Raw genomic sequence first — 26,032 nt, forward strand, 5'->3', positions numbered from 1 at the left:
CCTATTTACACCTTGTAACATCCAGTTGCAACACATACAAAAGGAAAAGTGTCAAGAGAATTGGACCACACAGCAAGCTTATGACCATTTAAATGATCCGGAAACAGTAACTTTTACTTCCAGGCCAAAGGGCAAGAAGCACAGGAGCCCACATCCACCCCTGCCATTACAAAGATCTAAACATTCCAGCTTTGTATTTTTTTCCTGTTCCTTATTTGATGTATGAATTTCTTGGTTTATCTTCACTCAGGAAAAGGCTGAAACCCAAAATCAGCTTTGGGAAAAATGTTCAAAGCAGCACCACACTGTAGGAGACAATGACTGGAATGCGGCCATGGGAGCACGGTTGGGTCATGGCAGTTCACCTGGGCCTAAAAGAAGCTTTTAGCCTACGGCATACCGGGAATATGCCAGAGTGGCACAATGGCCTCTCTGGCACTGTCCTCACTGGATTTCCTTTTGGATTTTCTTTTATGGCTTTGATCTCCTTCACGACTATATCTTCTCAGAGGCAGGAATAGTTGTGTAAGTGTCTTTGAACGGATTTGTTCTTTATTCTCTCTACTTTGGTGGCTGATGGCGAGAAAATCTACCAAGTCATCACACACCCTAATGATACAGCAAGTGTGACATGATGGACAATGGGTTAAAGGAAAGACACAGAATACACACAGATATAGGTTCAAAGATGAAAGGTTGTGCTTTCATTGGAACGTGAGAACATTCAACAAAAAAGGGTCTCAGCAGTTCATTAACCACTGGAACTAGGAGCCAAGGGCAGATTCTTCTCATAACTTGAAATGGAAAGCATCTGGGGCTGTAGTATTAGAGAGCACGTGAACCCAGTCTGTGACATGGCGCATGTTCATTCTGAGACACTGTCCTTGATCATGAAACTAGTGCAGTCCTAATGCAGGCAAAATCGCACCTGTGCTGAGGACAGTATTGCAGTGATAGGCAGGCTGAGGCCCATATTTATGGGCAAGTAACCCAACTCAGTGTATCAAGTCACCTTACTGTGCTGCGCTACTGGGAATGTGCAGAATTGCACCCTATTTAAAATAATACGGTGCATTCCTACCTTTGTCTCTGTGCTGGTGCTGTTTTGGCTGCCTAGCGCCAATGCAAACACCCTTGCACCTGTGTTGCATGCAGGATTGTTTTTGTGTGAAAGGGGCATCTTCCTGCACAAAAATAATCCTGAGATGCATATTCCTATTTCTGTGTGCGATGTCAACGGCAGAGGGTAGGCATAAGGCAGAGGTGCAGCCACCTCACATTGAGATGTGTCAGCTTCAGGGTATCCCAAATAGTGCTGTCTCCATGTCTCTGGCTGTGCAGAACCAGGTTTGTTGATCAGAAAGTAGATTTTTGCCTTCAATAAAGGTGCAGATTTGAGAAAAGATTGCTCTTTCTAATAGTTTTCCCACAGGATGGCTGTCGGAGATCTGTCTGTAGTTTGATGGATCTAGGTTCTTCTTCTCCAGAAGTGGTCTTGGGTGTGTATGTGTGTGTATACGTTAGGGGGATACAATTCGGGGTGCATGGTTTATGCGTGCAGGCTACATGTTGAAACTAACCTGGTTGTGTTGTAGAGTCTTGTGTTTGAGGTCGCTGTGATGATTTGAGGATTTGGTGCGATGAGTAGGAGGATGTTGTGTGGTTGAGAGTGGATGTGTGAGACAGGATATAATGTGTAGAGATGATAAGTGGTGTGATGAGTGGGTGTGTGGAGTCTGGGGCATTTGCACATTTGGTGGTGAGCTGAGTTTTGAAGAATTCCCATTAAAGTGTTGGGCAACTTGCCTGAGGCGTCCAGAAAGGGAAGTTGTGGTTGTAAGAACCAAATACAAGAAGAGAGTAAGGGAAGGAACAGAGTTTGTTCTGGTCTCCAAGCAGTAATAGGATGGTGGGAAATGCTGAGGAACTTCTGTCATGTGTGCCAATACTACTAGCGGGGCAGAGGATGAACAAAGTCCAAATGCTGAAAGTTATTTTATGAGAGGTTTGAATTTCTGCTGGAGTCAGTGGAATGTATAGAGACAGCTAGGAGTTTGTCCAAGCAAAAGATAACATCTAGGATGTGACCCAATCACTGGCCAGCCCTCTAACCACTTGCTTCAGGTGCAGGATTTCCAGTAGAATAAAGATACTAGCTGAAACCTCCCACGATTGTGATATGTGAGTGGTTGAAGATGATGTTAGTCACCGTCTGGGTGTCGGAGATTGCTGCATTTGAAGGAAGGAGAGGTTGTTTGTGTTACAAAGTGGTGGAAATAGAGAAAGTTGCATTAATCGCAGACAATTGGGGCTTGCCTGGGTGCTTCTCTGTTCTGTTTCGGTCATGGCAGCCCCACCCCCTTACTTGAGTTGTTTATGTATCACTATTGTATATGTTGTGGATGGTATGCTGAACAGTTAGGCATATTTTTATGTCAGCCATGCTTCAGAGAGGAACTGCATGTCAGAATTCCATAGGTGGAAAAGCCTAAAAATATTTGTGCAGTTTCTAATGCTTACTGCTTGTTTAAAAACCTGCATATGTTGATTGGAGTGGTATAGTGTTGGTTGATGCTGTTGGCTCGGGTAGTGATTGAAATTATCTTCTTAATGTACAATTTGGAGAGCCTGTCAAGGTAAGTGGTAGTTTATCAGTAGCCATCCCAAGCATCTACTGCTTGGGGCGTGCTGCGACTTGCGACAGTTACGTAGGAGCACTGAGTTATAAAGACTATGTGTGGTGCAGTGAAGGGGGAGTGGTGTGGGTAGTTGTTTAAAAATTACCTAGCTAGTGAGCGTAAATGAATTTATTCTTGCTCCTAGTTGGTAAAGGATAAAAAGGGGTTTAATACAAGGGAAGAATTAGGTATTAATGTACTAATAGTCCCTAATATTGAAAGTCAACATGTTTCAAGGTTATCCCCTAAACCTCTTCTTCAGGACCGCATGGGGACCAGCCCCATGTCTACCACTCCGTGCACAACCTGTAATAAAGTGATAAATAGGAAAAAATGATAATAATAAACGCGCACCTCTGTGTCAGCGTAAATAAATTACATACGGTTAAACTGAACACATAGTATCTAAAGGAATACAAAAAACAGGCATGTTAATATGCTGCCAGCCCATCAATCTCATGGGCAGGTTGAAAAGCTGTTCTTCTTGGATCAAATTAATCCACAGGTGATGGTGCTCTTGACTGTAACTTAAGATAAGTGTAGAAATCCAGTGCAGTCTGGTAATCGTGTGTCTCTAAAACACACTTGTGATGGGACATCCGACATAATACCATAAAACATATACAATAGCGTATGGACCTACTTAATAGTTAGCCAAAATTAGCCTCATGGTCTGCCAGGATGGAGGAGCCTGAATTACCCTAGGAGAAAGTAGGGGTTAAAAACCTCAGAGTCGGTATGGCATTAAATTAACCCCGCAAACCGGAAGTCAAAATTAGTGAAAAGAGCATGGTCGGGCTCCCGGTTATGAGTGAGCCTGGAGGCGGGAAAGAGAAAGCTTACTTGACTCGGCTTGCCTACGTCAAAATGACCTACTGGCTCCCATCGGCGGACCGCATCTTAGCGTGTCTTGGGTTCTAGCGGTCTAAGTAGTGAGTCGGAAGGCTGGAAAATGACTGGTCACCGACGCGTGGGAAAAAAAGACTATGCCACGTATTACGCTAGGTTGATGGGGGCCATCTTGGGTGTCCTTTTCGGACGCATTTGGTCTGAGAAAGTTCGAAAAAGGTTGAAAAATTGTTGAAATCGGGCACATGAGCTTGGAGGATATAACCAATGGGGATTGGAAAAAAGTAGGAAATTAAAAATAGAAAAATAGAATAAAAGAAGAAACGTGTCTCGAACCCTGCAGTTGGAGAGAATGTCTCTATTGTGAACTGATCACAATAAGACGGCGGCCATATTAGGCTAGTCGGCTGGAAACGGCGAAAATAGTCCCAAAGGGGACTAAATCCTGTGTGAGCTGTGTCCAAAGTGGCATAGCCTTGGCACGTTACTAAAAAATGAGCTAGAGGAATAAGTAAGGAAAAAATGTATATAATTAAGGAAAAATTAAGGAAAAATTAATTAATAAAAGAAAAATTAAATAAAAGAATAAAGGAGAAAAAAAAAAGACCAAGGAAAAGCAGGTAATTCCAAAAATGGTCGTGAGACTGAACCAGTTTATCTGACAAATTGACCCCACGGAATGTTGTTATTTAGTCCTTTGGTATCAGTGCGCAGTTTAAAGACCCAACGTTGTTCTTTTTCCAGCAGTTTCCGTGTCGAAACTGCAGTGTGTGACACCTGACCGCCGCCACAAAAACAGTCTATTTTAATACGGGCACGACATGGGAACTCAGAAATTTCACCACATGTAACACAGTGGGTGTAGTCTATCTGATCACATGCTCCTGCAATCTCCACTATGTGGGCATGACAACCAGGAAGGTGAGCACAAGGATTTGTGAACACCGCAGTAACATCCGGTGCCACAGAGCAAGCACCAGAATGACAGCATATTTTAACGATATGCAACACACACATAACGATATGAGGTGGGTGGTCCTGGAGCATATCAAACCATGTGACAACCTTGAACATAGACTGCTGGAAAAAGAACAAAGTTGGGTCTTTAAACTGTGCACTGATACCAAAGGACTAAATGACAACATTCCGTGGGGTCAATTTGTCAGATAAACTGTTTCAGTCTCACAACCATTTTTGGAATTACCTGCTTTTCCTTGGTCTGGTTTTTTTTCTCCTTTATTCTTTTATTTAATTTTTCTTTTGTTAATTAATTTTTCCTTATTTTTCCCTAATTATGAAAATGTATTTCCTTATTTATTCCTTTAGCTCATTTTTAGTAACGTGCCAAGGCTATGCCACTTTGGACACAGCTCACACAGGATTTAGTCCCCATTTGGGACTATTTTTGCCATTTCCAGTCGACTAGCCTAAGATGGCCACCGTCTTATTGTGATCAGTTCACAATAGAGACATTCTCTCCAACTGCAGGGTTCGAGACCCGTTTCTTCTTTTATTCTATTTTTCTATTTTTCATTTCCTACTTTTTTCCAATCCCCATTGGTTATATCCTCCAAGCTCATGTGCCCGTTTTCAACAATTTTTCAACCTTTTTCGAACTTTCTCAGACCAAACGCATCCAAAAAGGACACCCAAGATGGCCCCCATCAACCTAGCGTAATACGCGGCAAAGTCTTTTTTCCCTCGTGTCGGTGACCAGGCATTTTCCAGCCTTCCAACTCACTACTTAGACCGCTAGAACCCAAGACACGCTAATATGCGGTCCGCCGATAGGAACCAGTAGGTCATTTTGATGGAGGCAAGCCGAGTCAAGTAAGCTTTCTCTTTCCCGCTTCCAGGCTCACTCGCAACTGGGAGCCTGACCATGCTCTTTTCTCTAATTTTGACATCCGGTTTGCGGGGTTAATTTAACGCCATACCGACTCTGAGTTTTTTAACCCCTACTTTCTCCTAGGGTTATTCAGGCTCCTCCACCCTGGCTGACCATGAGGCTCATTTTGGCTAACTATTAAGTAGGTCCATACGCTATTGTATATGTTTTATGTTATGTTTGTTATGTCGGATGTCCCATCACAAGAGTGTTTTTCTTTCATTTTTACCATGTGGTTTCTCACTTTAGAGACACACGATTACCAGACTGCACTGGATTTCTACACTTATCTTAAGTTACAGTCAAGAGCACCATCACCTGTGGATTAATTTGATCCAAGAAGAACAGCTTTTCAACCTGCCCATGAGATTGATGGGCTGGCAGCATATTAACATGTCTGTTTTTTGTATTCCTTTAGATACTACGTGTTCAGTTTAACCGTATGTAATTTATTTACGTTGACACAGAGGTGCGCGTTTATTATTATCATTTTTTCCTATTTATCACTTTATTACAGGTTGTGCACGGAGTGGTACACATGGGGCTGGTCCCCAGGCGGTCCTGAAGAAGAGGTTTAGGGGATAACCTCGAAACATGTTGACTTTCAATATTATGGACTATTAGTACATTAATACCTAATTCTTCCCTTTTATTAAACCCCTTTTTATCCTTTACCAACTAGGAGCAAGAATAAATTCATTTACGCTCACTAGCTAGGTAATTTTTAAACAACTACCCACACCACTCCGCCTTCACTGCACCACACATAGTCTTTATAACTCAGTGCTCCTACATAACTGTCGCAATTCGCAGCATGCCCCAAGCAGTAGGTGCTTGGGATGGCCCCAATGATGAAGCATGTCACCTAGGGGAAACCTTTGGTGAGTGAGGGGACTCAAGAAAAGAATTCTCTTTTCTTTATTTGAGGTGCGTCTTGCTCATTTAGTAGACCCCTCCTTTCCCCTATTAGCTAGGTTCCCTGAGCCACGATCTCGGATCTTTTTTTGTCTTGCAAGTACTAAGGAGGACGAACCTAGCCATTTCCTCCTCTCCCCCTCTCTTTGTTTTGGGTTTATCAGTAGCTACACAGGAAGGTGTCTGATTGTCTTTTCAGTTATTGTGTATAGTTTTGTAGAAGAAAGTGTTGTAGAAAGACTTTGCTGTAAAACTAGCAAAAGGCTTTGTCACTTTCTGGGTTGGCGTGGATAGTACTGTGCTAATCCAATACTTAAAAACTCAGCTATAAAAACAGACATTTGGGGTGAGCAGGTTTGGAGTGTCAGTGGTATTGTAGAATGTTCCATACAAAGGAGCTGTTCTACACCTAAAACCTGGAAAATACCCCGGGCTCCCTGTTCTTTTTCTGTATAATTTATGTAGCACTCTAATCCTGAGATGGCATGAATATGTTTAACTACATGTCTTTTCAATGTTTCTGCTAGTAATGACTACTTGATATGCTTGGACCTTTATTCATGACATTCCATTATCAATCTTTTTAGGTCATTCTATTACACACTTAATTGAGCAAGCCCAATATCTGGTTTTCTGTGGTGTACTATGGATGCTGATTATGACATTTCTGCCAAAATATTAATTGATTTTAATAATACTGGTACATTCTCCTTTTTTGTATTTCTGGAAATGTTTCTTAGGGTGTTTACCTTAATGTGACTGTAGGTAGGGTGGCTTAGTATGTGATCCTAATGCATTTTACAAACATTGTTCAGTTTTCAGGTTTCACCAAGTCAATTGTTGCACTCACCTCTTCCTTTATTGAGTGATATCTTACCTAAGAAGACACTTGCTGTTACATTTTCTTACAGTTACACATTGATAGCAATATGGGTGCTTTCCTATAATGCTCTTTCCAAGCCTTCAGGTGGCCTAGCCCTGACAAACAGCAAAGACAGTCCTACAGCTGGAAAATGTGTGTTGAGGGAGGCTGCCCACAAGTGGGCAAAAGACAAATGGGCAGTCCTTCGAGGACTGAGTAGAAAAATCCAGTCAGCCATTCGGAATTGTCAAAATGAATGTTTATAAAGATAATTGACATGTAATTAATTTCAGTGTATGTTGTGGGTCTTTCTGAAAACCAGACTACATCTCATTGTTCCATGGTTTGATGAGCCCAGACCTGCAAAAAATGTCACTTTGCCTAAAGCAACACAAACCTTTGCATCAGAAGTAGGATCCACATGTTGTGCAATCGGTGCATGATCACGTTGCCGGGGCAACACCCTCACAACAATGGTTGGAAGGTCGCCTGGTGATGGTGTGGAAGCATTCCAAGGAAATGTGAAAGAATCACTGCTGAACAAATATATCTAGTTAGTTTGTGGCAAAGGATTGTCATAAAAAGTCTCCAAAGCCTCAAAACCAAGTGAATGTCAAACCAGAATATACATAATTGAGTGCCTGGGGCATTACTTAATTTAAAAACAGTTCTGATGATCTTAATTTTTCAATTCAAGCTTGACAAGTCACAAGTCTGTCCCCAAACATGAAGTATTTGCAGGAAAATATCAGAGACGACACAGATGGGTAAATTAAAGATGTGTTTTATGGTCTCCTTTTGGGGAGGTGTGTAGAAGATTTATGTCAAATTTATCTGTGGACCAGCCCATGTCAGAAGATCCCAGATGACCAAATTCTGTGAGGTGAAGAAAATGACTGACTCAAATTCACACAAAACGGATGGACAGGATAAAACCCAAAGGCGTACAACAGTCAATCACATATACAAGGTTTGAATAAATTAGCAATTTCAGAGGAGCTAGTAAAATGCTAAGCTGAGCAGATGAAGGGATAACAGTGGATTAACATAATTGTGGGAAACTTGAGATTTTACCAATCACCAGGTAAAATAAATGTCAGGGACCTCTTAAATATGTAGCCCAGTGCGCAACATAGACACACAAATTGAACGAAGAGGAAGGCAAAACGATACACTGTACAGAGAGCATAACTGTAATGACAACAAGAAATAAATACACAACTTCTGTAAACATGCCATGCAGTCTACATTCAGAAATGACTATAGTAAAGCTGTATCCTATTGACAGACACAGAAGAGAGATCTGGAACACACATACCTATAGCATCATTACAACCTGCAGAGACAGACATGCCTGTAGTACAGATGACCTGTGCAGAAACCCTGGTAAGCCTTATGTATCGTACAGGTACACTCTGCTGAGAGATGGACACGCATAGTACAGAGGCACAGCACTGACACAGACATGCCTATAAAGACGGACATGCATAGTACATCTGGATAGTACAGATATTCACTCAGACACAGGTTTAGTGGGGGTTGTAACAGTTTTATTGGACTATGCAGAAACATCACGAATCAGGACTTGTCCATACCGGAGGCTGAACATGTACAGAGTTTACAGTAAAGATCACAAGACTGCCTTTAGAGAGAGGAAGGGGCCAAGGTGAAGAGGGGATTAGGAGGAGAAACTCCAGATAATCAGCAGAGACTGAAGAGGTAGAGAACACCATGGGATCAGCTGACAGTGAGGGGAAGGAGAAACATCAGAGGATGATCAGAGAGTGAAGAGGCAAGGGAACACCAGAGGATCAGCAGACTATGAATAAATGAAAGAACACTACAGGGTCAGCAGAAGAAAGGAGAAACACCAGCAGATCAAAAATGAGTGATGAGGCAGAGAAAGAGCAGTAGCTCAGACGAGAATTAAGTGGCAGAGAAGTAACAGTATCAGCAGAGAGTAAGGGGACAAACCCTAGATGATGATTTGACAGTGAAAATACAAACACCAAAGGATCAGTAAAGAGTGAGGGACCAAACACCAGAGGATCAGCAGAGAGTAAGAGGACACACATCTGATCATCATAAGAAGGATCAACATACATCAAAAGGACAAACACCAGAGATCATCAGAAGGATCAACAGAGAGTAAGAGGACAAACACCAGAGATCATCAGAAGAAGGATCAACAGACAGTAAGAGGACAAACACCAGAGATCATCAGAAGGATCAACAGAGAGTAAGAGGACAAACACCAGAGATCATCAGAAGAAGGATCAACAGACAGTAAGAGGACAAACACCAGAGATCATCAGTAAAATTAAGAGACTAACGACCGAGTATCAGTAGAGAGTGAGGGAGCAAACAGTAGAAAAGCTCAGCTGAAAATACGAGAATAAACACCAGAAGACACTGGAGGAGCAACAGAGAGTGAGGGGATGAACAACCAGAAAACCAGCAGACTAAGGTGACAGATGAACACCAGAGGATCAATAGAGAGTGTGCAGGGAGGAGAAAGGACAGACACAGAAGCAGACAAACATCAGAGGACTGAAGAAGAGTGAGGAGACCAAAGGATCAACAGTGAGTGACACAAATGCTCCAGATGATTGTCAGAGAGTGGGCAAACAGATAAATACCAGATTATCAACAGAGAGTGAGGGGACAAACAAACACCAGAGGACCTACAGTGAGTGGGACACAAACACCAGATAATCAAAAGATAGTGAGGGATGTACAAACACCAGTGGATCGTCAGAGAGTGGAGAGCAGACGAACAACAGAGAATCGACTGAGATTGAGTGGATGACCACCATACCATCAGTAGATTAGGGAGAAGAATAAACACTAAAGAAACAGCAGATAATTAGTGAATGAATGAACAATCACCAGAGGATACTCAAAAGTAAGAGGACAAAGAGACACTACAAGATGTGAAGAGAGTTGGGAGAAGGAAAACCCCAGATGATAAAAGTGAGATGAAGTAGAGACCACACATGACAATTAGAGAGTAAGAGGACAGAGACATGCCAGTGGATCATGTATAAGCTGGAGTAAACTGAAGTAATAATGGACTGAGAGATAGTATTATAGGCGAGAGAATCAGCAACAGAGAAAATTAGGTGTCTCAGCAGAGATAAAAGGAATGGAACTAAAGTGATGGATCAGCAGATGACAGGGAACAAGCCGAGAATCCAGAACACCTTTGCTTACAAGCATCAGATGATCATCAAGGAGTAAGAGAAAAGTGGCACACCTTGTGACCAGCAGAGAGTAGGAAGACAGAGAAACAACTAGGTATCATCAAAGAGTAGGACATGAAAGGAACGCCAAAGATCAGGAAATTATAAGAATAAGGCAAAATATCACACAATATAACATGGAATAGGATGACTGGGAAACACCAGAGAATAGGTAGGGAGTAAGAGTACAGATAAACCCCAGGGCATCAGCACAAAGCTATAAAGAGATATTGCCCAGATCATCAGAGAGTTAGGAGGCAATGAAACACAAATGGAGCAGTAGAGATACAAAGAGAATGGAGAAACCGAGGATATAAAGAAGCACAATTGAATCCGTAGAGTGAAGTTGCACACAAAGTCCAGAGGAATGGTAGTGAGTAAGAGGACAATAAAGACGCTAAAGGATAATTAGAAAAAAAGGTAAAGGTGAGACGTCAGAGTATCATCATAGGAGGAAGAGAACAGAAAACCACAAGGATCAACAAAGACCAGCAACACAAGAGGATTAGGAGAATGAGGCGAGGGAGAAGTGCAGCGTACTATAAAAGAGTGGAGGAATGGAAAAACTCTACATCAGCTAAATAGAAGGCAGGGAGGGAGGAATTAAATGATGAATGAGTCTGAAGGAGTGAAGAAATAGCTAAGAATCATCACAGAACAAGTGGACATAGATAGAGCAGTGGAACAGATGGTGTGGGACAATAACTATCTAGAAGATTGGCAGAGAGTGATAGAAAGTGAGACTCAAACGTATGGCTGCGATGGTGAGGGAGAAAAACTAACAAGGTCAGAGCAATACTAGTGGCCTGATTCCCAGAAGTAACATACACTCTTGAACAATTTACACTTTTGAGTACATTTACTACCTTTTGATATTCACAAACTCTGCATGTAAATTTACTTCGAAAGTAAGTTACACGCCTCCAGCAGTTTGCCTACTCTTGTGAGAATGGGTGACGTCCTTCCATCAACTCCTCCCCGGCCATCCCTCAACCTATCTTATCCCTTCTAATCCCATCCCTGCCTATTGTTGTAAGCCACTACTGTGTACCTTCAACATTTACCACTATGTGTGCAGGATCTCTGCAGTCATGGTGGAGAGCTCCGCATACATAAGTATAGGTAATGCAGAGGTGTAAACTCTGCACATAGTTTGTGAATAGCACTTTGATGTATGTATTGTAGTACTACAGAACATACAACAAAGTGCAGTTTGTGAATCAGGCCCACAATTCTTGACAGCGATCACTGGCAAAAATAAACAAATGCAGATCACCAGAGATGTATACGAGGAAAGAATATGAGAAATACATAGAAATTGGGAAGAAGAAGCACTAGAAGTTAGCAAGGGGTGCAGGAAAGGATAAATAGCATAGGGGAATGCAAGAACATAGACACAGTTGAGGCTCTCCTCTGATTGAAGGCATGGAGGATCATCAGAGAATAGGTGAGGAGTAGAATAACAAAAAAGGCAGAGCAGAGATTGCTAGAAGGGAAAACAACCAAAGTATCAGCATAGACATAGGAGCCATGGAAATACTAAGGCATCAACAGAGGGCAAGAGGTCAAAGGAAACAAAGGATCAACAGAGACTGACAGGTTAAACAAACACTAAGGGGTCACCAGAGAGTGGCATGTCAGAGGAAACAAAGGCTCAACAGAGACTGACAGCTTAGGCACACACTAAGGGATCAGCAGAGAGCTGGATGTCAGATGAAACAAAGGATCAACAGAGATGGACAGGTTAAACAAACACTAAAGGATCACCTGAGAGTGGGATGTCAGAGGAAATAAAGGATCCACAGAGACTGACAGGTTAAGCAAACACTAAGGGATCAGCACAGAGTGGGATATCAGAGGAAACAAAGGATCAACAGAGACTGACAAGTTGAACAAACACTAAGGGATCAGCACAGAGTGGGATATCAGAGGAAACAAAGGACAAACAGAGACTGACAGGTTATGCAAACACTAAGGGGTCAGCAGAGAGTTGGATGTCAGAGGAAACATAGGATCAACAGAGACTGACAGGTTGAACAAACACTAAGGGATCAGCAGAGATGGGAATATCAGGGGAAACAAACGATCAACAGGGACTGATGGGTGGAGAAATACTACAGGGCCAGATATCTGAGGGGTCAGAGGCACACTAAATGATCAACAGAGGCTGAGGAGATTGAGAAATATCAAGGGATCATCATTGACTGATGAGTCCACGAAACACCAAAGGATGAGTAGAAACTGAGGGGTTAAAGAAATACCAAATGATCAACAGAGACTGTGGGACCTTAGGAACACAAAACCATCAGAAGAGACTCAGGGGTGGAGAAATAGTAGGGATCAGCAGAGATTTAGGGGGTTGAGAGAAACACCAAAGGATCAGCAGAGCAGTTACAGAAACACCAAATAATCCTATATAAATAAGAGGGAAAATCACCTGAGGCTTATTTCCACTGCATCCTGCCTGCGGAAGATGAACATCCACAGATAAAAGAGTGAGCGAAAGAAAGAGATGTGGAAGAGAGAGGTGTGGAACAGTAAGAGGGAGCAAAAGTAAAGAAGAAAGCAAGAGAAACAACAATTGGAAGTCGAAGAAAAACAGGGATAGAACAGTAGAGGGCGAAAGAAAGAGAGAGAGAGAGAAAAAGTGAGATGAAGTGAAAGTGAAAAGCACAGGAAGGAGAAGAGAGTTAGTCAGAGTAAAGGAAAGAGAAAAAAAACGAGGCACATGTAGAAAGGCAGAGTGAAATAAATCAATGGAGAGAAAAACAAAAGGAAAAAGGAGAGGCGGGAAGGAGACAGGGAAAGCAAAAGAAAGATTGAGAGAGAAGAAAGAAGAAAGAGTGGGGGATATGGAGAGGCAACTCATAGGGAACTGCCTGAAGTACAGAGCAACAAGTACAGAGAGGATCATCATCATGGAGTTGAGCAGGACATCAAATGGAGATCATAAAGTACATCATGCAGAGGGATTCCAGGAGAATTTGTAAGTATCCAGGACATCAGAATTGAAGGTCCAGGGGGGGTTGGAGGAAAAATTAGTTGGTCCAAGATCTGATTCAAAGCAATGGGGAAATCAGAGAAAACCCAATGGGATACATGCTAGCATATAAGAAGATTTTTGGTGGGCTGGGAGAAAGCAAATGAGCGAGACGAGTGCACAACAGGGAGAAGTGGAGAATGAAAGGAGGAAATCAAGGAATGCATAGTGTTGGTTAGAAGGTGAGGGCTCACGGCACTCAGAGAAATGAGATGCAGTGGTATGAGGAAATAAAGATCCATGGGATCCGAGGGGAAGCAGGATGCTACGGAAGATTAGAGAGAGGGTCTTGGTGCTACAGAAAGAGAGTAAAGTGAGGAAGAGATTTGACCCCTGGTGTTCTCAGGTGCAATGACTAAGACAGGGGGATGAAGAAAGGTTGAGGGAAAATGCATGGGGCAAGACTGTATAATGGTGAGAGAATCGGAAGGCGTGGCTCGAAGCACCCATTTCGGGAGAGGAACTACGTCTGCAGAGAGGCACAATAACCAGACCTGAGCCTCATAGAATCCTGGTCCTACTCCCTCCACCAGTGCTGAAGATGTGGGCATCAAGACCTTCAGCCTGAGCAGGTACCACTATCACAGTGGAGAACGTGTGCATGCCACCACCTGTAGTGTGTCGGCAAATGTAACTCCGTAACTCCTGCGTGACTGAGGGCCAGTTCATGGGGAACCTTTCTGCAGAGGAGGCCAACTCCAGAGACACCTTTTAAACATCTCAAACAAAATAAACAAATAAAGCCATCCTAGTAAAAACCAATGAGAACAGCAGAAGCAGTCAATTAAAGATCCCAAAATAAATACACAGATGTTTGGAGCTCCTCCATTTTATATATATATAATATATATATTTATATAATTTCTCACACATCTTTAAATCAACAGTATATACAAATAACCGTGCAAAGAGAGGCAGACATGTTCAGCGCAGTACTTCAAAGGGAAATAAAGAGTGCAATTGGCACCTCCAACATTTGGTGACACTGATAGCAACGAGACAAGAGGAACCATTACATCCGGAGACACTGAAGACAGCAAGAGAGTGTAGGATAGTCAACCCTTGAAGGGACTAGTGTAGTGAAACGTGGGAGTCACCTCAACATACTCAGAGGGGGCAGTGTGCTGAGATCTACTAAGAACCCACATGTATAGACCACAGTATAATGAGGTGCCAGGTACAGAGCATGAGAACCTGAAAGTACCACAATAGGTGCTAGAGTTGGGTAGGGCAAGAAACCAGGATGCAACTCAACATCTCCTGGAACCGAGTGTGGGGGGGGGGGGAGGAGAGTCAGAGAGAGCCACACCATCAGCTGACCCTTAACAAATCTTTTGTCATGAAAAGTTTTCACGTCTTTTGAAACTGAGCTAAGGAAGTACACAATTATATCCAATATTTGTTGGTGTTTGCTCTACAAATTGGAAGAAACAGCACATGTTCTACTGAGGCCTTGCCCTAGAAAGGAGCAGTGGAAAACAATGTACTTACTGAGACTCTATTCTGAAACAACACCAAGATGAAAGGGGAGCTTAGAGTATGGCCAGAAGATTTCTGTTAAGCCTTCTTAGTAAGGGGAAAATTTGGCATCTAAGAAGGGTTTGTAGACCACTTAAAGGTTGAGACCCTGCATGGCACATGAACTGGACCCAGATTATTTTTAAAAGGCAGAGTTTGGTGCTTGGAAGCCCCATTCTGCTGTCCACCCCTTACATTTGAAGGTCCACATACTGGAAGGCAATGAACCTTGAGGTGTCCACTGCCCCAATGTTATCAGATAGAAGAACCTAAATAAGGGGAAGGTTGCCTGCTCATACCTATAACACCACAGCAGGTAGGAGGCATGGATAGCACATGGGTCCTATCAAAGAGAAACCAGTGCCTGGGATGATGGCACTTCTACGATCCATAATACCTCAGATCATCTATAGAGACGGTGATAAATAAATCGCTCTTCTACAGATAAAATGAGTCTGGGGTGGGAGTCCCTTCTAAACTGTATTCATTCTACCTCAGAAATCAGAACCTGCTATAAGTAACTGTTCATAATGCCGCTAACCGTGATAGTGCATCCAGTCTACCATAGAATAAACTGAGACTGTACCAGGTGCTACCACCATCCCAGTCAATAATGCACTGCTTTTAGGGAAATTGCTATAGCACAGAGTAAACTGAGTGTGGGGAGAAGGAAGCCTGCATCACAGCCAGCATACCACATGACAATTAGAATGGTTGCAGTGGTGAAATTGCTATTCCACATATTCAACAGAGTCCAAATGCATGTCTCACAGCTCTACTACCACAGGACATATAGAATGGTGGTGATAGTGAAAGTACCATGCCAAGGAGTAAACCAAGCCTGAATGCACACCTCCTACCTCTAATACCAAAGAACATGCATAAGGGTGCAGAAGAGGTGGTATTCGATCAATCTACTGCAGAAAAAATGATGTGAGGGTGATGTGAGGGTATCATAGCTTATGCACTATCTCTGCCCAGATCTGACAAACTGAACCCACCCTCTGTCCCAGTAGGGACACCATTATTCTGAAAGCACTAAGAAAATACTTTAAAAAATACACACAGCTTTGGCATTTTCAAAAAACTCGATCAACAGAAAATGTAAACAAGTAAAAAATACAAAAACATTAAAACAAATTAATATACAAGTGTAACCTGTATTTTCCTACTTCATCTGGATGTTGCCATGTATCTGCATCATTCAAAGAGTGTTTGGCCCATGAATGAAGGATTAGCTTAAACATTATTTGGAATTAGAGATCTGTCCAGTTCCCATCACAAATCCAAATGTGGATGGTATTCATATACTCAGAATCCTTTTCAGTCCCATGGTTGTAACACAACGCTCCACAACAGTACTTATGTCCCCTGGTGAGGAGATGATTTTGACCCTCAAGATATATCAGCAGATTGGTTGGCCATTCATATCATCAGCAGATGTTGAACTAAGACAGAATATCAGAATTATGAAGAGAATGAGATGGTCTAGTCCTCAGGCCTAGGGTTTCTGCAGACATGTTGTGGCATTCGAGGTAAATAATGTCAAGAAAATTATCATGAGGCCAAGATGTACTGAATATCTGGGCAAGGATCAGATTATATGCCATAGGGCCAGCCTTGGAGACCCTGCACAGTCAAGGAATGGCTATCACATATCAGATAACTGGTAACAAGCATGTAGACATTGACCAGCCATTGGGCCCAAGACCATGCAAAGAACATTTAGAACACTCTGAAGATATCACTTACTAGGGTTTCGTGATCAGGAGCATGACTACTGGTTGTTGGATGTTCTTTGGGCTTGATGCCTTGAGAAGTCATTTGGGAAACCTCTAAGGCTAATGCTCTGTATGTATGTATATGATATTCTATAGCACAAACCTAGACAAAAGGCAGCAGAGTGCTGTTCGTAGACAAAGGATAGCTTAAAGTTGGTGAGGCAAGCTTACTTGAGTATATCTACCACAGTATTAAATGGTGGGTGATCATTAGGGTCAAGACCATAAACTGAAGTTTGGGAACCCACTATGATCAATGCATGCACTTACCAGGACATTATTACCATCAGAGTAGATGCTGGACAATCAGCAACCTCAAAGCCATGGGAAGCAGTTCTGGAACTTGCTACAGTCAATACTATCCTTAACTTGTGTATTGTTATCTTGCACATGCATGAGGCTCAATGTAATGAGAAGTATCTATGGAATCCCTATGGTCAATGTCATCCCATACAGTGCTAGATACTGGGCAATCATGAGGCTCAATACCTTAAGAAGGAGCCTGGGTTCCCCATACAGTTAACAGAATCACTTACTAAGGTGTTATTACCAGTAATGCTTGATGTTTCACTATCATCAGGCTTAAGATCATGAGAAGAAGCTTAGACGTACTCTATTCTCAATGATATTATTTACTAGGGAACTATCATGTGACACACACTAACTAGGAGGTGGAACTAGAGACTATCTTCTGATCATCACTAAATGCAGGATGGCTCCAATGAGCGATCAGGGAGGCACATATGAAGGTCAGGTGACAGACGTTTCCAGGTAATGGGCAAATGCTGGGTAATGTACCAAAATATTGGCTCAGACTTAGAACCTTCTGGCTTAACATGGGTGTTCATATGCAAGGTATGGCTGCTTTTCGAGAAAGCTGTGAATTCGCAGAACAACTTAGGGAACGGGTGACCTCTTGGCCACGGTGGAGTGATGAGAGGAAGACAATGATGTTTCTACTCCAGGTGTGTATTGTGTAGTTTCTCAGAAAGGGCTGCATGCTCGAGAGATGTTCCTGGTTTCTTCGACGACCTTCGTTGACTGGTTGTGTGCAGTGATAATTTGCACTTCATCCAGGGCTGAAGATACTGTTTGCTACGAGGGCTGCCACCAGGGAAACAGAAGGTAAAGAAGTTACCTGAGATCTGTGTGTGAGTTGGAATGGGAGGGACATTGGCCTGGGGAGGGGTATTGGAGCTTTGACCAAAATGGCTGTGAGAGGGCTTGAGGTCTCCTCACAGATCGGAACATCTCTCTTGCTTACTGTAGTGATCAAATTGGTTCTTCCAGTGCATCATGTAGGCGCTCCAACGGTGGAATTCCAGCTTCCACTGGCGCTCCGCCTCATCAATGTTATCTACAGAGGTAGAGAGAGAAAGAGACGGGTTCAAGAGGAAGAGAGGGAGAGGCAGTGGAAATGAATGAGAGGAGGTACAAAGAGTGGAAGGCAGGACCAGGATAGGTTGTGAGTGGAACAAAGATGAAATATAGTGGCGAACAAAAATGACATGAGTGAAAGAAGTAACAAATTAGGGGGAGGCAGAACCAAGAGAGGTGTGAGGGGGCAAAACGATTAAATAAATAAGGGGAGGGTCAGGGGAAATGAGTGAGAGAAAGATCGAAGAAGGGGAGACAGGACCAGGAGAATGTGTGAGTGGGACAAGGAGATGGAATGAAGTGAGGGAGGGTAAATGAGTGAGACAAACAGATAGGATAACGAGGGGCAGATAGGTGAAATAAATAAGAGAAGGAACCACGAGAAGGATGTAGGATCAGGAGAGAGTGGGACAAAGAAATGAATTAAAGATGGGGAATGGGTTAGAGAAGAAACACATAGGTGGAAGCAGGCCCAGGAGAGGTTGAATGTCAGACAAAGGGATAGAATAAGAGATGGGATAGGTGAAATTAGTGACAGAAGGAACAAAGAGGAAGAGCCACCATCAAGAGAAGGTGTGAGGCGGAAGACATGGGATAATGAGGGTATGAAAGGGGAAATACGAACGAGAAAGAATAAATGGGGTAACAGGCATAAATGTAAGAGTGACAAAGGGATGGAATTTAAAAATCAATAGACGGTGTAGGAGAGAGAGACAATGAGGGGGATAAAAATTGAGGCACGGCCAATTGGTGTGGAAGGACAGAAAGCAAAAACAAGGAAGACATAGCAGATTAAAGAAGGGAGGAGTAATCAGAGGAGATAAGGAGATGAAGGATATGAGTAGAGTAGAGGAGGAATACAATGGGATGGAGGAAAAAGATGGTAATGAAAATATAAAGATGGAGAAAAAGGGAATCAATGTGAATCATAAAGAGAAGGTGAGTGCGGGCGAGAGGTGGACAGGTGTCATTTAGGAGGAAAGACATGAATGAGTGGAAGGATGAGTGGACGTTTGGGGTGAGATGAGAGTAGTTGTGAGTGAAAGAGGAGGTAGGGTTTGGATTATGATAAAAACAGTTATTGCAATTCATATACAACTGTTAGTTCAACATACAACACAAATACAGCAACCAAATAAAGGTGACTTTAGAAAAATGCATGAAAATAAACTCTTTTATTAAATCTTTAAAATACAAACAGAAATCAATGGAGATAAGAAAATCAATCAATAAATACTGATAACAAAAATATATATCTGAGGAGTACAAAAAAGCAAGATTGGTACAAAAAACACCAGGAAAGGGAAGGGCGTAAAGGGGTAAAAAGCCAAGGATGGAGGGAACTACATCCCGTGATGGAGGAATATATCAGAAGGGGAGGGGCATAAAGACTTAGATGAACGGTCATTCAGGAAGGGGAGGAGCATGCAGCGTAGGTCCTTCCCACAGAAATGGGAGGGGCATACAGCGTGATATGTAGGGCATACAAGAAGGAGAGGGGCACGCTGCATATAAAGAGAGAAGTAGCAGACCCTACAAAGTTGGGTGAGGGGGAACTGAGTGTAGGATATTCCAGACAAAGCAAACATTTTCTAAAGCTGGAACATACTACAAGGGAATTTGTGTCTCAAAGTAGGAAAGTGGAGCATGTGTATATTAGTCAGTCTGGAAAGGGAAAGGCAAAAAGCCTATGATGCAGGGATATACAGAAAACAGAGCTAAAACACAGTTTGCGTGGGGGGTGGAGGCCCTTCACTGGAGAGGACGGACGAGTGTACAGAAACAGGAAGGAGTAAACAGCCTGATAAAGATAAACCTATCAGGGAGGGCACACGTTCTCTATACAATTAAACATAAATGGCAAAGACACAAAGCTTCAGTTCGAGGATTTAGGGGCAAATATTTTAGGATTAGGAGACATGCAGATGGTGGGGGCATTGCTACCTGGTTTGGAAGGGCCTACCTGGAATGAAGGAGGGGGCTACTGGAAGGAGTCAGTCTGTGAAAATTAGTAAATATCTTTGGAATGATGGGGGTTGCATGAAGGGTATTAGAACTTTAAAAGGAACAGCCTGCTGGAAGAAAAGAAACCTCACTGGCTGGGGATGGGGAGCAGGGGATTGGGTAATTGAAATGTATCATCAGCTTGGAAAGGGTGGGGAGTGGCTTATAGAATGGACGGTATCTTGACCTGCCAACATTTAGGATATTGTTACCATGTAAGAAGGAAAGCAGGGTCCTTGGACAGGGTGGGGTCTGGAAATGGGTCAGAGCTAAGAGCCTATTTCTGACCTTCTAGTCATGGATGGGGCCAGGGAGCGGGGCACGGGCTTTGAGCCCATCACTGCCCTTCCAGTAATGGAGGAACCTTGGAGTGGGAGGAGCTTACAGCCCAAGACTGTGCCAAGAAACCTCCCACCCTCGCTCTAAAAATGCAAACGTGTTTGAGCTTCTTATCAATATCCTGGAGAGGTTGAAAACCCCCTGATGGACATCAGCTGTAATGCAGAGCATCCAATCCTGAGCTGGAAACTTACTATCTGCAGTAGTTTGCACCACAACTTGTGCACATTGTGTGGTTTAGGCTCTTCAAATGGTGATCCTTTGAAGTGAGCCAATGATGTGCGACACACAATGGAATTGTATGAGTTGGCAGTTCTAGGATTCACAGTTTAAGAAGAGGGGATTGTGGGAAATGGAATGGTATCAAAAGCAGGAAGGAGGGGGCTGCAGGTGGGGTGGTATCTTGAGAACAGATGGGACCTGCGGGAATAGGAGTGGTGTCACAGTCTCTGGGGGGATGACCATGAGAAATTCAGCGCTACCACTTGCTGGGAAAGAGATCCCTTAGGAACTAGGGTGGTATCAGAGGTCTGGTAAATGCAGCAGTATCATAGGGCCAGACGAGGAGAGGTGGGGGGGGGGGGAGGTTTGCGAGAAACGCAGTGGAACCACAGGCTGGGAAGAAGGTGCCACCGGAAATGAGTGGCATTATAGACCGCTTAGAAGAAGGAACCTGCTGGAAATTGAGCATTGCCACATGCAAGGATGAAGGGGCCTGTAGTTAAAAGAATGGTGCCACATGGTGGGAAGTGCAGGCCTGCAGGAAATTAACATAATCGGATAGGAAAGAGGGTTTGTGGGAAATGCACTGGCATCACGCGGTCATGAAGAGGGAGATGCAGGAACTACAGTGGTGCCTCAGGTTGGAATCAATGGACCTGCAGGAAATGGGGTGAGACCACAGGATATGAAGGAGTGGTCTGCAGGAAATGAAATGGTATAATAGGCTAGAGTCACCCATCAGAATTAGACTTGAGTACAGTGAATAGTTGAATCATTGCATAAAAGGTTGTAGGGACAATGTAGTGATGGAAGGGTTAGCATGGAAGAGAGCAATTTGGCATGCAATGGATAAAAGATGAGCTGAACAAGGTTCTCAGTGCAAATAGAACAGAATCTGTCTATCTGAGGTTTCATGTGTCACAATATGAAGTACATCTCTAACGGCCATTAGTGATACAAACACAGAGGTCACTTTGTTGGTGTCATTGTGCTAACTCATTGGCACTCGTGATAGAATCACAGAATCACAACATTGAAATTAGAGTCTCCTTACTCATTGGCACTAGTGACAGAATAGCAGAAGTCACATTATTTGTAGCAGAATCTTACAAGTCATTGACACTAGTGAGAGCATTATACAGGTCACAAAATTGATGACGGAATCTCCCTTCTCACTCGCACCAATGGTAGAATCAGAGAAGTCACATTATTGCTATAAGATTCTCCTCACTTTTGGGCACTAGTGATATTATTAGATCACTGGTGATAATGTCATAAAGTTCACATTATTGATGTCACAATCGCCTTACTCACTTGCACTTGTGGTAGAATCTCAGAACTCACTTTATTAATATAAGATTCTCCACACTTGTGGGCATTAGTGATAGTGTTATACAGATCACATTGGCACTAGCGATAATATCATAGTGTTCATGTTATCAATGTCAGAATCCCCCTACTCATTGGCACTGGTGGTTGAATCAAAGAACTCACATTATTGCTATAAGATTCTCCTCACTTGTGGGCACTAGTGATATTATTATATGATCAGGTTGGCGCTGGTGATAATGTCATAACGTTCACATTATTGATGTCACAATAGCCCTAGTCACTTGCACTAGTGGTAAAATCACATAACTCACATTTGTAATATAAGAATCTCCTCCCTTATGGGCACTAGTGACAGTGTTATAGAGATCACATTGGCACTAGTGATAATATCATAGTGTTCATGTTATCAATGTCAGAATCCTCTTACTCATTGGCACTGGTGGTTGAATCACATAACTCACATTATTGCTATAAGCTTCTCCTCACTTGTGGGCACTAGTGATAGTGTTATACAGATCACATTGGCACTAGTGATAATATCATAGTGTTCATGTTATCAACGTCAGAATCCTCTTACTCATTGGCACTGGTGGTTGAATCACAGAACTCACATTATTGCTATAAGCTTCTCCTCACTTGTGGGCACTAGTGATATTATTATATGATCAGGTTGGCACTGGTGATAATGTCATAGAGTTCACATTATTGATGTCACAATCGCCCTACTCACTTGCACTAGTGGTAGAATCACAGAAGTTACAATATTGCTATAAGAATCTTCTCACACGTGGGCACTAGTGATATTATTCTACAGATTGCATTGGCACTGGTGATATCATAACATTTGTGTTCTTGATGTCAGAATCTACCTACTCATTGGCACTAGTAGTAGAATCACAGAACTCACAATATTAATATAAGAGTCTCCTCACTAATGGGCACTAGTGATAGTGGTATACAGATCACATTGGCACTAGTGATAATATCACGAAGTTCACATTAATATTGTCAAAATCTCCCTACTCATTGGCTCTAGTGCTATAACCACAGAACTCACATTATTAATATAAGAATCTTCTCACTTATGCCACCAATTAAAGTGTTATACAGATCAAATTGGCAGTGGCACCAGTGATAACATCATAGAGTTCAGGTTACTAATGCCAGAATCCCCCTACTCATTGGCACTAGAGGCAGAATCACATGACTTATATAAATAATATACGAATCTCCTCACTTATGGGTACTAGTGATAGTGTGAGACAGTTCACGTTGGCACTTGTGATAATATCATAGAGTTCATGGTATCGATGTCAGAATCTCGCTACTCATTGGTGTTAGAGTTGGAATTAAATATCTCACATTATTAATATAAGATTCACCTCACTTTTGGGCACTAGCGATAGTGTTAAACAGATAATATTGGCACTAATGATGATATCATATGGTTGATGTTATTGATGTAAGACACCCCCTACTCATTGCCACTAGTGGTAGAATCACAGACCTCACATTAATAATATGAGAATCTCCACACTTATGGGCACTAGGGATAGTGTGAGACAGTTCACATTGGCATAGTGATAGTATCATAGAGTTCAGGTTATCAATGTCAGAATCCTCATACTCATTGGCACTAGTGGTAGAATGACATAACTCCCATTATTAATATAAGAATCTTCTCACTATTGGGCACTAGTAATAGTGTTATATAGATCACATTGGCACTAGTGATAATATCATAGAGTGCATGGTATTTATGTCAGTATCTCTCTCATTGGCATTAGAGTTAGAATTAAATATGTCACATTATTCATATAAAAATCTCCTCACTTATGGGCACTAGTGAAAGTGTGATACAGTTCACATTGGCACTAGTGATAATATCATAGAGTTCATGGTATTGATGTCAGAATCTCTCAACTCATTGACGTTAGAGGTAGAATTAAATATCTCACATTATTAATGTAAGAATCTCCTCACTTTTGAGCACTGGTAATAGTGTTATACAGATCATATTGGCACTAATAATGATATCATATGGTTGATGTTATTGATGCAAGACACCCCCTACTCATTGGCACTAGTGCTAGAATCACAGCACTCACATTTGTAATATAAGAATCTCCTCACTTATGGGCACTAGTGATGGTGTTAAACAGATCACATTGGCACCAGTAATAATATCATAGTGTTCATCATGTTATTGATGTCACCATCTTCCTACTCATTGGCACTAGTGGTAGAATCACACAAGCCACATTATTCACATCAGCATCTCCTCACTTATGGACAGTGTAGTCTGCTTTCCTGGATCCCAAGAAAGAACAAAATCTCCTCATTGATACTAAAAGTTTTTCGACAGTCTCTGGAAAAATCTTTCTTGAACATTCACCGCTATCCCCAGACCAGATTAACTGGCACTTTAATTAGTGCCCAGCTTTTCAATGCAGTAGTGGGCATTGCAAGGCCATTCATCACTTCCTCAACACTTTATCAAAGTGTCAGCAACACTGTATTTCAGTCCTGAATGTCCTTTAAACAACCTGATGCATTATGGGAGTTGTGGTTAACTGGAATTAAATTACTTGAACTAAAACTTTAAATTGCAATGAGATGTAGAAGAAAACACTGGCTTAGAACATGGTGTCCCTAGTGACATGAGGTCATAAGTAACCTTTAAATGTAATGGTCCCCATCCTGATGACCAAATTTACAGTGGATAGAAAGAAGCGTTTCATGGGTGAGTAAATGTAATTACTTATATCCCCACAGAATCAGCCACAAATGCTTGCATGTTGACTCAGCAAGCGTCTGAATTCTAATCTGATTTTTATGACTTGCTTGTTCTACATGTTTTAATAATACTTATTGTGTGTTTTTTAAATGCACTTTTATGGATACTTTTGCACCAGAATCAATTGAATTGAATTGACGCAGCTCAGCAAGGTTATCGAAATATCATTGGCTGGGGACACTCAAAGATAGATATCGCAGAGGTAGCAGAATGAGGCAGCTCAGCTCTGGCCATGAGTCGCCTGAAGCCAGTCTCTGCACTGGTTGTTTGTGTAAAAGAGAAGTGAGTTCAAGTGCTTGTGCTTTCTACAGTGCTAATTAGAGCCGGTGGTTTCCGGTGCTCAGCACCGGCGCTTAATTGGCAACACCTGCACTTATGATAGTCTGCCACAATGTGGCGCTGTTTATATAATTTAAAGACGAGCAAAATAACAGTTGTTTGTTAAATCAATGTACCAAAAAATATGACTAATACCTGCTTCCCAAGCCATTCTTATAGCTTTGGGGTCTGAAATAGTCTAAATTGTCACACTTGAAGCCAACAAGCTGCAGTGACCTCCTGACAAGGGCCCAACACTTATTTTTTCACAAACTAAGCACTGGCTTTGCACACTCTGATTTCTACGGCATCGAACAATGTATCTGGGCAATGATATGACACACCACATATATATAGCTGGTCACTGGCGCTATGGCACGCCTCACACCTCCAGCCAGTCCTGCCTTTTACACCTGCAGTACACTGCATCGTGGGACTTGTAGTTTCACTTTTAACATTGAAAGTGTTGACTGAAAAGTTGGAATAGTAAATTTTACTATTCCTTAGGTTATAGCGCCCTCCAGTGCAAGTCGATGTAACGCTCGCGTTGTAATGGCTGCGGTCTAAATGCATGGCGGTGTAATCACCGCGATGTAAAGGATGTTTCCCGTCCCAGCTTGCAAACTGCTTTTGGATGAAAGTGTAATACTGGTGAGATGGGGCTTCTGGGCAGCTTTCAGCACGCCTAGGAGATGCCTGTTTTATCCATCGTGCTGCAGCGTGGTGATTGCGTGATAGGAACATGTGAAATCTGGGGTGAGATTCGCGATCATATTTGGCTGTTCGAAAATGGTATTGCTTTCGGAGACCATAGATGTCAGGCCATCTCCGGTTCAAGAAAGAAAACCCCTTACAACTGCTCTGTTCGCT

General features: G+C 42.4%; 1 protein-coding gene across 6 annotated transcripts in view; it reads right to left on the minus strand.

Moving 5' to 3' along the window:
• Positions 1-7,958: 7,958 nt before the first annotated feature.
• ACHE (acetylcholinesterase (Yt blood group)) overlaps positions 7,959-26,032 on the minus strand; it is a 152,546-nt gene continuing 134,472 nt past the window's right edge. For all 6 annotated transcript variants that reach the window (XM_085638175.1, XM_085638177.1, XM_085638178.1 and 3 more), the window contains exon 4: positions 7,959-18,130. In XM_085638175.1, coding sequence (XP_085494301.1) covers positions 18,009-18,130 — 122 coding nt within the window. In that variant the 3' untranslated portion in view covers positions 7,959-18,008. The remainder of the gene's footprint in view (positions 18,131-26,032) is intronic.

The sequence above is a fragment of the Triturus cristatus genome, chromosome 12 (genome assembly GCF_964204655.1).
Source record: "Triturus cristatus chromosome 12, aTriCri1.1, whole genome shotgun sequence".
Taxonomy (NCBI): domain Eukaryota; kingdom Metazoa; phylum Chordata; class Amphibia; order Caudata; family Salamandridae; genus Triturus; species Triturus cristatus.